General features: G+C 41.0%; 4 protein-coding genes across 4 annotated transcripts; 2 read left to right on the top strand and 2 right to left on the bottom strand.

The window, feature by feature from the left end:
• Positions 1-6,596: 6,596 nt before the first annotated feature.
• Positions 6,597-7,706, bottom strand: EAE98_011792 (uncharacterized protein; the record flags this gene model as incomplete). The annotated part of the gene is made up of 4 exons (XM_038959415.1): positions 6,597-6,853; positions 6,941-7,223; positions 7,337-7,588; positions 7,665-7,706. The coding sequence occupies 4 exons, from the start codon at positions 7,704-7,706 to the stop codon at positions 6,597-6,599; spliced, it is 834 nt and encodes a 277-aa protein (XP_038804180.1).
• A 525-nt stretch (positions 7,707-8,231) lies between these two features.
• On the bottom strand, positions 8,232-12,437 carry EAE98_011790 (uncharacterized protein). The gene is given in 13 exon segments (XM_038959413.1): positions 8,232-8,445; positions 8,503-8,624; positions 8,689-8,704; positions 8,785-8,862; positions 8,945-9,923; positions 9,980-10,350; positions 10,414-10,836; positions 10,848-11,054; positions 11,110-11,233; positions 11,295-11,428; positions 11,501-11,881; positions 11,939-12,003; positions 12,059-12,437. 7 exon segments carry the CDS (start codon positions 11,689-11,691, stop codon positions 9,619-9,621), a joined length of 1,755 nt encoding a protein of 584 aa, XP_038804178.1. The 5' UTR covers positions 11,692-11,881; positions 11,939-12,003; positions 12,059-12,437; the 3' UTR covers positions 8,232-8,445; positions 8,503-8,624; positions 8,689-8,704; positions 8,785-8,862; positions 8,945-9,618.
• EAE98_011791 (uncharacterized protein) lies at positions 8,583-9,485 on the top strand (the record flags this gene model as incomplete). Its single annotated transcript, XM_038959414.1, has 4 exons — positions 8,583-8,624; positions 8,689-8,707; positions 8,787-8,864; positions 8,947-9,485. The coding sequence occupies 4 exons, from the start codon at positions 8,583-8,585 to the stop codon at positions 9,483-9,485; spliced, it is 678 nt and encodes a 225-aa protein (XP_038804179.1).
• A 1,434-nt stretch (positions 12,438-13,871) lies between the features above and the next one.
• On the top strand, positions 13,872-15,211 carry EAE98_011789 (uncharacterized protein; the record flags this gene model as incomplete). The annotated part of the gene is made up of 5 exons (XM_038959412.1): positions 13,872-14,094; positions 14,146-14,165; positions 14,215-14,319; positions 14,371-14,759; positions 14,815-15,211. 5 exons carry the CDS (start codon positions 13,872-13,874, stop codon positions 15,209-15,211), a joined length of 1,134 nt encoding a protein of 377 aa, XP_038804177.1.
• Positions 15,212-15,725: the final 514 nt, after the last annotated feature.

Genomic DNA, 15,725 nt, shown 5'->3' with positions numbered 1-15,725 from the left:
ATGTGACGACGATCGCTTCGTGTGGTATTCCTGTATTTGCTATATTGAGAGTTGTTTGAAAGGTGAGAAGGGCAGAGCTGCTTTGCAGTGTTGTCGAACTTAGTCTCAGATGTTTATTAATTGCTTTTGGATGTTAGTCCTCTCCATTACTGTCGATTCTCTTGCAGCTTTTCTCGGCTGAAGGTACGATGTCTCATTCCTGCTCAGTCCAGCAATAACCAATCTCCACGCATAATATCGTAAACGTGTAACTTTCTCGTGTAGTATCAAATTACTTCGTCCTCAGGCGCGGGAACTGGTATGTTTAGTTATTTTAGAGACCATGAAATGAAAAGGAAGCAGGAACTTATATACCTGTTTGGGTTGTCCATTCAGTAGGCTCCACGCAGAACATTAAACAGATAGGTCATATTCAGAACTAAGATCAAGTATGATTGGGTGAATCTTCTAGAAAATTTACCCACCCGATGATAGGAAGCTAGGAAGGGCCGGTGACATAGTGGATGTGAACCATGGAAAAATCATGCTGTGAGCTTATAAGCGATCAAATTGGCTGAACTTCAAAAAATAATAATCATAGCATATTCACAATTATGCACACAAGGAGATACAATTTCAAGAAAAGCTCGTACGATGTATTTGAGGAAGAGGAAGAGGATATTGGAGATGGACATAAATTAGCCTTTCTTTGTTGCATTTGTTATGTGTGACCCATAAAATGTACCACGACTGTCTTTGTGGGACAGAAACTTGGAAGGAGAGGTAAGAATATCATAAAATTCGTTGATTTGTTGACAGCAAGGATATTTCCATCGCCGTCGATACCATCACCGCCTCTTACGTCTGAGCCTCAGCCAATTAAGCCGTATTACTGATATTGAAGCTCCTTCTTTAATCAGAATTTTGTTCAAAAGAAGACTCCAAGAGCACGCTCAATGTGCCTTGGACAGCTGGAGCTCAGATCAACTTGCCTGTTTAAACTTTCTCGGTAGAGGTGTTGCTTCGGATCTTAATTTTAGAGTCCGTACGATCTCTTGTAACAATTTCAATAGAAAAGCATCTAATATTGATATTTCGGGGGTTTTCAGAAGCCAACAAGCCATCAGAATCTGAGTAGCTACGAGGTGAATTTGATGGTCATGGCGCATGTCACAGTCAGGACTAGAATTGATTTCAGCTTTCTTATTCCGTTCCATTTCTGATTATCCTGGTACACAAAGCTCAAAAAGATTTACTAACAGTCATTTCCCCACTGATAATACCGCAACCTAACTCCAAAAAACCTTGCATTAACCCCGTTTCATTCCGAGCATTCTCATTAAGCAGCGCGAATATACTTGGTGCTCACTATTTTGGCAGGTCAAAATTCAGAGAACTGTCTGATTCTGAAATTTAATACATCATAAGAAGACAATGTTGCATATATCCAGAATTTTCATTGTATACACGAGAGCCTATCCGTGAAATTCATCTGAATTTGTATTCGTTGTAGGGAATTTCATTGCGGGAAATGTTTAATTCTCTACCAGTCTTTGTTTGGAATCCTTTGGAATTTTTACTGTCATAAAATTACAATCATAGTGTCATTCTTGTGAACATCTATCATCGTTCACATGATAGATCCTCTCCTATATTAGACATATCAACACTTGAAGTCGTACTCCACCACTGGGCTCGATTGACCCAAGATCTCAGTAGTCTCGGAAACCAAGTAGTGGTTGTCACTCAACCACCACCACGTACTTTTACATCACCTTGTTTTCGTTGCTTGTGAATAATAGAGATATTCGAGCCAGTAAAAATCATCACTCTTATATACACCATTCTTTTATTCCACAAAAAGCTAATTAAATAGTGACATCTCCCAGTTACATTACATTTGCGTGAATTTCTCAGTATAAAAGCACCAGCAGCTGTCCAAAAAAGAAAATTTTATATTCGAATAAAAATGAGGTAACTGAGGACGTTCATGGCGAACCAGTTATATCTTTTTTGTAACTGTTTGAATCAGAAACAGATGAAAGGCGAAGGACTCATTCTATAACAGAGGAAGACCACTTAGTCTAACGAGTTCCGAAGATAAAATCTTGTTGCTGTCGTCGTATGAACTAAACATTGACTGTCGGTTCACATCAGTAACTGTAAATTGACAAGAATCCAATCAACACGCCTCTGTACACAGAAGCACCTCAACTAGAGACCCTGACAGCTCGTGAAATTGGATGTTAGTTCTCAGAAGCTGAAATGGCAAGAAGTGTTAAGCTGGGCCAATCTCTATTCTACCATGAGATGAACACTTTATTATTACCGCGGTCAAAGGCAGTGTTAATAGCACCATTGTCTTTCGAGCGACTAATATGTAATCATCGAATGCTCTTATCTTTTTCATTGTAATTCTACGCGCTGTCAATTAAAAAAGACCGGACGCAACTCCCAAGAATTCTTGCCTCCACACCACTCTCAGTCAATCTTAGCGAATTAGACATCTCCGTAGTCGGTACAGATTATCTTTTCCAAGCCTTGAGCTGTGAGTGATCAGTTGATCTATCTTTGACTATAGGAATTTGTGGAACTCCAAAAATATTTGAAAGCAGGCACTCTGGTGATATTCACTTATCATAAAGTGCTTTACCTAGGTATCACTCCATAAGTAAGGAACATAAGTAACCCATAGAGTTTAACATTCATGAAATCAAGTGATATTGAGATGGCTGCAACACACCAATTCAAGGTAAATAGAAGGGAGTTGAGAAGGTTAACCACAGTCCAAAAGATAAAATGTGAACAGTGGCGGTGCTAGTGTGGTTTCTGGTATTTTTCTATAGAGCCTTATGATATTTACTTCTTGAAAAGATACATCTGAAACAGCATTTTGTTGTCGAATCGATGGGAACTTGTGAGATTTCCGGCAGCGATAAGAATTACAGACGGAAGTCGTGTATTCTCACTATCAAATCCCTCATCCAAAGCCATGTTTTACAGTAGTTACACTTCCGTGAAATTGATTCTCTGAAATTATCTAGCGATTTGAGCTTCAGTTCTTGAGTTTCCTCGTTACTCAACACTTTGATGTCCTTCGGTGCCTTGTAAACAACTTCCGGCTCGTATCCAGTGATGATGGAATCGAATGCATGCTTTGTTACTTATGATTAGAAAATATTTTATTAATCAAGTGAGATGTACATTTGCTATGTCGCTTACCAGGCCAACAGCCGTTTTTCTTGGATGTGGGAAGGGAGTGTATTTTCTCGTTTTTTTATATGAGTGAATCATTTAGTCAGCTTGTTCCCTCGGGGGAAGAGATCTTATGATTACTTAGATACCCAGACATGTGATTGAAGAACATGTCAGTGAATGGTTAGATGTTGAAGATTCCGAGATTCGAAATCTCCAACTAGACATTTGAGAGTTATTTAAGAGACCAAGGCAAAAGAATTTTGTTCAAACAATCAGAAGGCTTCGTAGCAGTCTACCAGAAGCACAGACTGCGTCAGTTCACCAGAAGCACCAGTCTGTGTACGAGTGGATCTCCCTTGGAATCTGATATCATTTCCCCTCTTGTCCCTCGCACTCGCACGGGTTAATATTCCATCGGAAAAAGTGACAGAGGCAGAGATCTTTGGTAGTTTCGAGATGAATAGAAAGTACAAAAAAAGCCCGCTGTCGACTATAAGTCTTGTTGCCCCCGCCGTCATTTCATTTTTCCACATGTAAGGGTCGGGCTTTTAGCCATGATCAGAACGGAACAAGCTCAGCGACAACCAGAAAAACTCGTTAGAAACAATGATAACAAATTCAAACATCAGTTTGACTTTTCTCCTGCTTTTCAATCAATTGTGAAATCATCGCCATTTTCTCTTGCCAATTACAACTGGATATCCCATCTAATTTGGAGGTTGAGATAAAATTAATTTAGCTTCTCCTTTTGATACTATTATATGCGAGGATGATATTTTGAGTTGTGAACTCTTCTGAAGCCCCGAAATTTATAGACACAAAGAGGTGAGCTAGGGAGTGAACTTTGTGTGCTAGTGGAAATGGCTTGTTTCGTCCTAAGCAAGTCAAACACTTACCGCCTGACCAAAATCTTTTTAAACTAACCTTTTAATGCAGAAAGAATGGCTGAACATGTTCTGGCCGCCTTTAAAAATCTGTAGAAGCTTATACTTACTTATATGCTAATTGCCTAGTAGCTCTCTGGACATCATTAGGAATTATGCTTGGTTTATTGACAAAGTAATCATGGTCTGAATTTAGGTTTTGAATGACAGCAATATTGATGAACGGCAATAACTTGCGAAAGTATGACAATAGATATCCAAGAGTACAGTCATTCAAGCGATCAAAGCCCTACCATGCAATTGTAAACTCCAGCTCCATGTTTGTCACCTCACAGCAGCACGATGATTGGGAACTCTTCTTTCCTATGTTCATTGACATTTTATGGTCTGGGCATCTTGCCACTTATGCCTACTATAATCAGATCATGAAACCTCTTTGTGTGTCTATATACTCCATGCCCACTTTGAAACTAGATTTACATGGTATCCCCAATTTAAAGAAAAAGAGTTTCAAGATTACATGAAGAAACCGTCATGTTTTTCAGGTCAGACTTGAGACGTATAACAAAGCCCCTCGCGAGGAACAAATAAGTATGAAAGTAGTGAAATGACAGCACTCCTAGCAAGAAACTCCAACAAATTCGAAAACATCTGACTAGATGAGAGGACGTTACTAGACAATAGCCAAAAAGTCAGGTATAGCACGGGCGATCGCATTGTGAAATTCACGGATAAATCAGGCGCATACATGTCCTCAGTTTTCTCATTTCAGTATTCAAGCTAGAATTTGTACCTAAGGTAACCAGGCAGATCAGAGCTTACACCTGCACTCAATTGTACGCCTATTTTCTATTCTGTCTCGACTGAAAATCACTAATCTCATTTCGGAATGGGGGAAATATTTGTTTGTTTATTCACCCTTTCAAGAGAAAGTGGCTCATTTCAAGAATGTACTGATAAAATCAATTCAAAAGGACCAGAGGCAGCCTTGAAAAGTCAGTGATTACACCTTCTCCGAGGCCCCGCAAAGTTCTTGGCAAAAATGGCTTCCTCGCTAAACAGACGAGGAGGATCCACTTACCCCTCATTTTCTTCACTGCGACAACAATGAATCGAAGTGTGATTTTCCTCCCGGACTTTCGAGGTTATGTTCTCACGAAGAGCCCCGATCTTTTTACTTTTGACAGAAAATATGGTATTGAAGCTACACGACTTTGCTTATGGGAAAGCGAAAGTTGATGGAAGTGATTGATGTTTGGCGCACAGGGTGTTTTCAGGGGAAATACGAGTTGCGAATATGGTATCAGTGTGGTCAAGAGAGTACGCATTAATGTTAGCATCTAAATAATTTCTGAAGAACTTGCAAGATGATAAATGACAACGACAAAGAGAAATTATGCGATAAAATTGTAAGTGATGAGACGAGAAAGTCTAGATGATAATCCACCACACATCATCGCTCATTATTCACTGCCGAAAAAGACACAAAAACCTCCCCGAAAAATTCCCTCCCGTTCTCGTCGTAAAAATTAGGAGTCGGAAATAAAAGCGTGCGACATTTCCCAACGGGCAAAACAACCAGCTAACTTGGAGAGATAAAAACTTGGTTTCTGAGTGTGTTGTTTCGAGTATTCGGTAGAACTTCTTTATATAACTAAGAGACCCATTCACTCTGAAATAAATATCTGACAAGGGCAAAGAATAAGACTGAATATTCCACAAATCACAAGATATTTTCTTTACGCATTATCAAGATGTCTCCAGTATTCAAAGAGACATGTTTTAATAAATAAGCTCCCAACTCCTATTCTTGAATTCGAAATGGTGTGAAATTTGGAAAGGTTGCTCAGTATGGAATGTCCCCACCGGTTGAAAATGGAGACCATCGGCGTTGTGTTGTAGTAAGTTACCATTCCCTGTTTCACTACACTATACGAGTTGTTCAAAACAACCTAACCAGCCGAGTACCAACAGCAAAGGTATAAGAAAACAAGGGAAACAACTCCGGTTTAATCACCCGACAGAGTTTGACGAGAAGAGAACCTCGACTGACAGTGTTAAAGTTCGCCTCTATCTTCTCTTTCGCAGTATGAACGATAATCTAGGCAACTACGCCGAATGTCAAATTTGAATTGGTAGTACAAAACACGCTGACGAGATGTTTGACCTTTGAGATCTTAATGTTGTAACTGGCATAAAGATAGTGTGGTAATTTTCAGAGTAATTTTGCACATGCGAAGGCACATTTTAGCAGTGACTTCAGGGTGGGAAAGATATGGATGGAGAATATAGAGATGGAATAGAGTGGAAGGTAGTTGAGTGAACAACGGAGGAAGTTGCACTTGAGTGAATTGATGAATATATCCTAGATTTTGAAGTCATCATTCGGTCCGGGTATCATGAAATCAAGATACCGTGTCAATTCATAGCCATAAGCAAAACACTGACGTAGCAACAAATTGATTTACCTCCCTTACCCAAACTCCCAACGTTAACCAATTGCTATTCCCAGACCCTCATGTTCCGTTTCATCTCTCAAATATGGGCCGTAACCGTCATACCAGCATCAACAATCAATCCTGATCCATTGACGTAACTAGCAGAAGGACTGCACATAAAAACTGCAACATTCGCCAATTCCTCCGCAGTAGCCGCCCTTCCTGCCGGTGAAGCTTTTTGAATAACTGCTTCGAGTCCCTTCCATCGACCTATGCTACGTTCCAACATTGAAGTTTGTACCCACGTTGGGCAAAGTGCATTTATGCGGATTTGGTATTTCGCATTGTCAAGCGCTTGGTTTATGTTAGTTGCAACATCTCAAGAACAGGACTTTATTTAGATGGCCAAATGTGGTAGATATACAAAATGAGTAAACATACCAGCAACTTTAACAATCCCCATCATCGCATGCTTCGAAGCAACATAAGCCATCATTCCCGGCGCCGCAATATACGAGAATGCACTTGCGATATGCACAATTGATCCTCGACCCAGAGTGCGTTCGTCGCCATGGCGACCCTTAGTCGTGAGAGGCTCCTGTGTCGACATGGCTTTAGTTACTGCTCGTGTGATAAGCATTGTTCCACGGGCATTAACGGAATGAATTTGGTCGAAATTGTCGATATCGACGTCAGAGGTCGGCTTAAGAGAGGTAGCTCCTAGCTAGAATGCGGTTAGAAAGATGCATCCGAGAAAGAAGAATGCGTTTCCAGGATGATTTTGGACGCAAAACGGGGGCAATACAAATGAGAAAGTTTAGAGAGATCTGGACTCACGCCAGCACTATGAACAACATAGTCAATCCTTCCAAATTTCTCCACCATCCAGTCAACCATCGACTGAACACTAACTGCATCCGCAACATCAACTTTAATTGCAAAAGATTGATATTGAGAATTCGCTGCAAATTTTTTACTCTTCTCTGCACTGGTTTTGGCGCCTTCGGAATCGATATCTGCAAATACTACAGTGAGCGCACCAGCTTCTGCAAATGCGTAACCTGTCTCCCGACCTATACCAGCAGCTGCCTGTGATAAAACGTCAGCAGCTAGTCTGATAAGATCTGAAAGATGAATCGTTTGATGATGAAAGTAAGTTACTCACACCTGTTACGAGGGCAACACCTGTGACTTTTGCAAACGACATCTTGAGTTCATGCGAAGACAACTTGAGAGAGATGGAATGACAGTTTCGACGATCCTGTTTCTGTGAAGTGCTCTCTGAGAATCTTGAATCTCCAAAATCTTGACAACTGAATGGATTTTACTCCTGTATCAATTACTTGTTTGTTTCTTGAGAATATGTGATGGTATTTAGGGATGGGCTGCAGCGCCTCGGCACAGGCCTTCTCATGGTGTGACCCGATCATCGTTTCTTGGAATTGCTGATTATTGGGAATAGCTAGGTGCGCAGGATTACCTAATGAATGGTCTTTAAGTATCTACGTGAATCATCTTAGACGCCTTGAATGTTTGTGACTCAAAATTGAACGAAAGCGTTTATTAACGTAACCTTGGAATGGTAAGACCTATGTCAAAATAAAAAGACTAAAAATTCATCAATCTCTCGGCAAAGTTGCGAGCCTAATAGGGTAGTGAGTACTAGGTATGTTGAAAGGAATGAACTATGATAGGATATGGTTATAAAGTAGCCTAGTTGGAATAATTATCTCTTATAAGGCTTGAGCTAATTCTAATTAGGCTTATCTCCCCCTACTATTACTGTGCCGCCTATGAACCGTTAGATTCAACAGTATAGGTATCTTTGGGTTCCACGACCTAAGTGCTTATTTTTCGTGTCTCAAATATCGTTCCAGGGTACCTCGTATCGAGACCGCTTCACCAGCGTCTCAGGTATCACACATAAATATCCCATCATCTCTATTCTAACTCGTAAGGAAATTAGTGAATGCCGAAAGATCTTTTTCAGTGAATAATCTTACTATCTAATAAACACACCATCAAATTCGAAAGCTCCAAAACACATACTCACGCTAGTTGATTGCGAACAAGCGAAGTGAAAATGAGATTTTTATGTCTCCATGGAATGGGAACTAACAGTGATGTAGGTTAATTTCACCAAGGAAGGTAAAAGTTGACATGACTGATCCGATCTGCTCGGCATTTAGATCTTTGAACTCCAGACTGGTACTCGGTCCTCCGCTCTCCTCTCTTCTTAGCACATCAACATAGTTTCTTCTATCGACTCCCTCTTACACTCATACAGTCGCAATCCGGCACGCCCTTTCTCTAGACCATACATATGATTTTATCGAAGGCTCTGTTCCCTGTCCCATTGCTCCAGGTCGGTGACAACTCCCCGCCTCTTTCCTTTCGTACCCTCCATGTCACATCTCCCATATTGTCCCCTAACTCAAGCCCCACAGGTTTATCTGGCCTTGTTGCACCCGACACACAAACCTTCCAATATGCAGACGAATCTTCCATAGCAAGTTGCACTAAAGCCCTCCGTGACCTTCAAGACTACATTGCCGAATTCGGTCCATATGATGGTATTATTGCTTTCTCGAGCGGCGCCTCCGTAGCCGCAACATTGATCATTCATCAACAAATCCTCCGTAAACGTCAAGATTGTATGAAATTCAATTTGAAATGTGCAATTTTCTTTTCCGGTGGTATACCGATAGATCCGACTGCATTACTAGAGCGAGAGGAGTTTGTCATCTTACAGCCTGATGTACATGGAGAGATTATAGATCTACCCACGGCACATATTTGGGGCTGTAATGATCAGTTGTATCCTACGTTTGGCCTAGTTTTGGTAGATTTGTGTAAACTAAATCTTAGAGAGATATTCATACATGAAGGAGGTCATGATATTCCAGGGCCAGAGAACAAGACTGCCGTCGCGGAGATAGTGAAGATTGTTAAGAGAACTGTGGAAAGAGCATTAAACATTCAGTAACATTTGTACAATCATTACATACCGCGGTAAAACCGTCAATTCAAAGATGCGCATCGCCATTGCTTCATCTGCCATCTCTATTTCGTCCGCATTCTAATTTCCATGAATATGCCATTGGCAGAAAACCCAACAATCATACGACAATCTGTTTTTTCTGCCACATAAGCAATGAAGAAGGGATCTGTGCCGCGGCTAAAGCGATCAAGATCCTGAATTGTAGATTATAACCACCGGCGAGAACCTCTCGTACCCTGCCTTGTATCTCAGGAGATAAAGATTGAATGTATTTTGCAGACTCAAAAATCGAAAGTTGTTCTTCTACAGTAAGAAACGCGTTCAGTCGCGATGTTACGTATCCTTTGTAGGCAGCAGTAACAATTGCGAGTCCAAGAGCTCCACCCATGATGCGGAATTGCGTTACACAACCTAAAGCGACGGCTTCAAAGAAAATGTGTTAGTAAGTGCAGATTGGAAGAGAACTTGAGGATACTCACAGTTGTCTCGTGGATCGGCGACAGAATAAGGCGTCATAAGAATTAATGTTGAAATGTTGATGCCAATACCAAAGCCAGCAATTACCTGGTAGCCATACTGAGCGGGTGAAGCCGTTGCTGCTGTTGGTAAGGTGGACAGAAGGGCAAACCCTATTACTTGTATACAAGATGCTATAAGAACCAAGTATATAGGTGGAATTTTCACTTTACCTGCTAAGACAGCAGAGATCACCGAGCCTACAGGTGCCAGAACTGTAAATGGTATAAGTTTGAAACCGGCGTTCAGGGCAGAGATACCATCCACGACTTGAAATCTTTGGGGTAGCTGAAATATTGTAACAAACCACGGGCCACCAAGGAATAAGGCGTTGCTAAGAGAAAGTAGCGTATTAGAATGGCACAAAATGTGACATGAAAGACAAGTAAGTACTTACAGAGTCATTCCTACCCAGACTCGGCTTTTCATGAGTCTCCAAGGAAAAACTGGCTCTGTCAAAGTCATGCCCAAGGTCACTCTCCTTTCCCATAAAATAAAAAGTATCCACGTGACTCCAGAGATTATCAGTAAGGTGATCACGAATGCTGAGTTCCACGCAAACTCTCCACCAGCTTCCTGTAATGCTGCGACTAACAACGTCGTAGCAATGATAAGGAGAGTTGCACCAACGAAATCGATTTTACCGAAAGACTCTTTCGACGAGAAAAGGTTAATCCTCTGATATCTGCTATCTTGGCCCTGGTATGGGAAAGATGCCGGAAGACAGAAGAAAAATGCAACCAATGCGAGGAATCCTAGAGGCACACTGAAGACAATTTTCTCAGTAACTTGGAGAAATGGAAGTAAAAGTCCGATGGATCTTGAACTTACTTCAGAAGAAAGATCCATCTCCAGTCCGGTGAATGATCAAGTGCTCCACCAAATATCGGACCGAGTAGTAAGGAGAATGAAAAGACAACAGAAACCAAGCCGGTATATTTAGGATACATTTCTTTGGGAACAAGTTCCACCAATATGATGGTTCCAATGGCGAAGTTTCCACCACCACCCAAACCTTGAAGTGCGCGGAAAACAATTCTGACATTCATCCATCAGTCGTGGTCAAAGACTCTATCTGCGTTATTGTACTTACAGCTGTGTCATGGTTTGAGATGCTCCGCACAGTCCAGAGAATATTGTAAACAGGAGAACCACCAGGGCAGCAAATGGTTTTCTCCCAAATATATCACTTAACTTGGCCCAGATAATAAGCATACCTAACCAAAGTCAACTCAGTATCATAAGTGTCACATGATGGAATTAGACGGTGGTACGTACTGACATATCCCAGCATGTACGCAGATATGATCCAATTATCCTGAACAAAATGATGCAAATCATTGGTGATTGAAATAAGAGCAGTAGTCACAATAGGAATCTCCAAATTTGTGAGGAAAAGTGTCATGCATATACTATCAAAAGAATTAATATTGGAGACAACTTTTTGGATGGTACAATGGTGCTGGCATCGAAAGATCACGTACGCCGCAGTTACTAGATGAAGTCGAAGACCTTTCAAATATTTGAAATCAACTTCGTCACTTCCATTAACTATCTCCGTATCTTCTCCCGAGGCTGCCTGCTCCTTGTGTTGATCTTGAGGAACGTTCCCCCTAATGTTCCCCACAGGTCTGTTCTGAACATCACTGCTCTGGGAATCGACTGGCAATGGCATAATTCCGGTGATTGAAGGTTGTTTTTCGATTGCGCATCGAAGACTTTATGTTCCGTATGAGTTAATCTAGAGGTCGTGTGAAAAAAAAGGTTGAAAATGTCTCAATTTCAAAGGAAAAAAAGATATCAGCTGTAGAAGTGAAATCTAGGAAAAGTTTTGATGCCTCCAGAGCTTTCCTTGCTATGTTGTGCTAGCTTCATATTAGTCATCATCTCCTATTTTTCTTTTCGGCAGGTAATAAGGTTACCGTCTACAAACAGAGCTGACTTGACTCAAGATCTTGCTCTTTCACTCCACCGCTGTTATTTAGGACTGAAATTCATCTGTTAACTAAGACGCTCCACTCTACGAAATTGCTGTAACCTACGATGATTGTCCCAATTTTTAAGCACAATTCCAACGAGAAAAGTCAGGCAATTCGTGGGTCCTATTGAAAAGTACCCAAGTAACTGAAAATATGCTAAGGAATGGTGTGAAACAAGAAGAATGAGTCAGCACTTCGAAATTTGTACTCAAAAGGATACTGTCAGATTTGCGTTTACTCTCGAAACTCTGCATGGGAAGTATCCCATTGGACATAAGATCTTAATCCCTGCGTAGATGGAAACAGAAAGTCGAAAGACTATCTTTTTGCGGTCACTAATAAGCCGTTCAAAATTTAACAAAAATGTTTTCAATTGTTTATTATCTTACAAAAAATCACTTGAAAGGATCTTGCATACTCAAATATGTGTAACCAGTATGCGGGGATAAGGTTTCATGTTTACGTGGCATAAGCCAGCTGGTGCCTACCTACTTATAAGGCGTAGCAATGCCGTGGTCATAAGCGTCGGCACTTACACAGCATATGTACGCCAATTTTTAGAAAGCTATAGCAAATGCTCGAAATCTGGGACTGGTGTTAAAAATGTTGCAAATTCAGCTAGTGCTTATTCCAAGCAAAAGAATCATGCCATAGTCAGGGCGCTGTCAACATCAGATCATGTATTGAGCAGTTTCGAGTAATACAATTATACACTAACATCCCTTTGAATGCCTGGATTCTTATGACGATTAAATTCCACGGCATACTCGGTCAGTCGTCAGGCCTTGGCTCGCTTGGTTGGGTGCTACAGCATGAGGCGATAACCATGTCAAGTTTTACGTTTTTGCCGCCATTCGCAGTTGAAGGTCAATCCCTCACGAATTGAATTTACATCTCATCAAGATTACGCGGATCTTAAAAACAGTGGTTGGTAGGCTTTGAACCAATAAATCGCTCATGGTTGACTTTCCTGAAGTTTTTACACGCATATGTGGATGTTGGAGCAAGAGTAAGACGGTTTCTTGTTGAGCCGCGTTGCCCGAAACCTAAACAGCAGCGACGATGTTCGTTTTCCAAGGGTTTTTCTCGCTTTTATTTGTCTCAAGGAGTCATATTTGCTTCATGTCACCTCATGAGAATGATGAATTTTCATCGAATCAACGAGTTTCCGGACAATTGCCCTTAGCAATTTGACGTAGGGTAGAACATCGCAATGTGCAAAAGAGACAGGAGGAATTTGTTTCAACTTCAGAATATTTATACTCATATCTCCTTTGTTCACTCGCTATTAACGTTTTTTGGCACAGTTCCACCGCACATAGTCCGAACTTAGCAATGCGCCCGAGCTCAACACGTTCTAGTTAAGTAGGTTGAGCGGAGATGCCGTTCCTCTGTGAAACATCATCTTGTCAGTTGTTCAAGTTGTGCAGATACTGGGAAAGCTTTTTGGCACTCTTAATCCTCGCACGTCGGAGCTTCTTGATGCCAGATTTAGCATCACATTTGACTCTATTTATAACATTTCTCGAAGTCATTGTTGAATTCCAGGATATATGTAGCACATTTACTGAATGCACTCACATGAAGCCAGGCATACTCTGATGGTCCATAGGATCAATTAGACCGCAGTAGAACCTTCTGACAGACTGTGCCCCTTTATACATTGCTTGATGCTTACGAAGGAGGTGACAAGTTGATCATTTTGAAGCTTTTGGTTCAAACACCAATTTCTTTTTACAAATTTAATGATTGTGATGGACTTGACGTAAGAAACAGACCTCTGAGTTTTCCAAGAACATTACTAGTAAACTTCAATCATTTGAACCCACAATCTTGTTGCAAATAAAGCACTTAAACTAAAAAGCATCTGCCAATTATGCATTCCTCAACTCACCAGACGCCTGCTTCGGTGGAAGCATTGCTAAACGGCCGTGCGCTACAACCCCCGAATGGCGTTGTACCTAACTTCACGGACCCGCGGAGCCTAACCCAAGTGATGCTTGCTGTTGAATTATTATTCTTGTTATTCACTACAATAGCAGTATTGGTGCGTTTATACACCAAATTAGTTATCAACCGCAAAGGGAATTTGGAGGATTGTGAGTCTTGCTTTGTAACTTTACTGCTACTGTTCTTTGCTAACTGTCTAGTGCTTTGCACTATTTCTTGGGTATGTTAAAGTTACTGCTCGCTCGTTGCAGATGGACCTAATTTTTTAGGGCTTGTTCGTCGCTCTTTTCGTGCTCATTCGATGGGGTGGTGTGGTCGGTGCCGGGAGACATCAATGGGATGTGCAACTCAAAGACTTGAAACATTTCCTCTACGTAATTATTAGTCAAACATGAAGCTCTGTTCAAATCTGACACAATACACAGGGCCTCCATATCATCTCCATTTTGAATGGTTGTATCGTGCTTACGATCAAAGCATCTATTCTTCTTCAGTATGTAACTATATTCTCGATTGGAGAGCGTAAATGGTTCTTCTGGACCTGCCATACGTTTATCTGGTTAAATGTTGTGTTTTACACCACTTGCTTCTTCATGGAGATCTTTTCCTGCAAGCCAATAGCAAAAGCATGGGATCCTTTCATCACCACTGGCTCATGCCCCATCAAAGTCAAATATCTGAACATTGCAGCTTCATCAATCAATGTGATATCGGATCTGGCGATCCTCTTACTGCCACAAGGAATTATATGGAAACTTAAAATGAATGCTTCAAAGCGCTTGGGTGTTTCACTAATTTTCGCTACTGCGCTTCTGTAAGTTTTGTTTAAAAGATACTATGGGTCCTAAAAGCTGCTAACATACCACCAGTGCCTGCGTTTTTGCTTCAGTGCGTCTCTATTACGGCGTGGTTCTCTACTATAGTGACGATATCACTTATTATACCAGCATATTTGCCATACATATGTGCGCCGAGCTTGGGCTAGCTATTATTGTTAGCTGTCTACCCGCATTCCCAAAATTCATCAGAACGGTCAACCAAACTGCAATTTTCTCGAAAATCAGCACCTCCCTATTTACACTACTTGGTGTTGGTAAGGAACAAAGTACCGACAAGGAGACATCCCACCATGCGCAGAGACAGATCGGTTCTGGGAGAAAGCTCCGACAAGATACTTTCCAGCGATTAGTAGAACAGCACGAATTACAATCGGCCTTCAGAGAAGAGAATAAAGGAACTGTGACATCAAGAGTAGAAGCATGTTGAAAGTCGGGTTTTTGGGTTCAAGTGAGGATTCACAAAAGGATACTTTGCTTCACAGACAACCTTGCTCATGATTCCCTAGCGGTAATTTCTTTGCTATATCCGAAATATCTATCACTTGTATTTCATTTTCAAATGTATTTGATTTGAGCTATATATTCAACTCTTGGAGCTTTGAATAAACTGGTTGTGAAGATAGACAAGCTCAGGATCTGTAGAGTCCATGAAAATGACACATACTAGTATAGCCTACCCCAGATCCTCTCTAATCATATCATGGCTCCCGTGATATGACAATTCTGGAAGAGCTAGTCCAAATTGTCACTGGCGAAATTATCAATGTAATTGAAGGTCCCAGTCCATGTATATCTTCCATTTTGTGATGCTACAATAATTTGAATGCTGTAAGATTCTTTGCCATATAATCCGCACTGTCGCCTGTCGAGAAATAATTTCTCAACACATAGTGGATATTTTTGCATACCTCAAAGAGGCATCCCTGATTCTTTAAGTTTTG

This window comes from Botrytis deweyae (assembly GCF_014898535.1).
Source record: "Botrytis deweyae strain B1 chromosome Unknown BDEW_053, whole genome shotgun sequence".
In the NCBI taxonomy this organism is placed as follows: Eukaryota; Fungi; Ascomycota; class Leotiomycetes; order Helotiales; family Sclerotiniaceae; genus Botrytis; species Botrytis deweyae.
The sequence above is the reverse complement of the archived record's forward strand: the minus strand, read 5'-3'. Positions and strand labels throughout refer to the sequence as shown.

Bases quoted from the DNA above. Each gene is read 5' to 3' on its own strand.
- EAE98_011790 (XM_038959413.1), bottom strand. From the start codon at position 11,691: ATGCCATTGCCAGTCGATTCCCAGAGCAGTGATGTTCAGAACAGACCT. The intron at 11,055-11,109 runs GTAAGTACAATA...GATGAATGTCAG, and splicing joins TCTCAAACCATGACACAGCT to AATTGTTTTCCGCGCACTTC. The intron at 9,924-9,979 runs GTGAGTATCCTC...TTTTCTTTGAAG, and splicing joins CGCCGATCCACGAGACAACT to CCGTCGCTTTAGGTTGTGTA.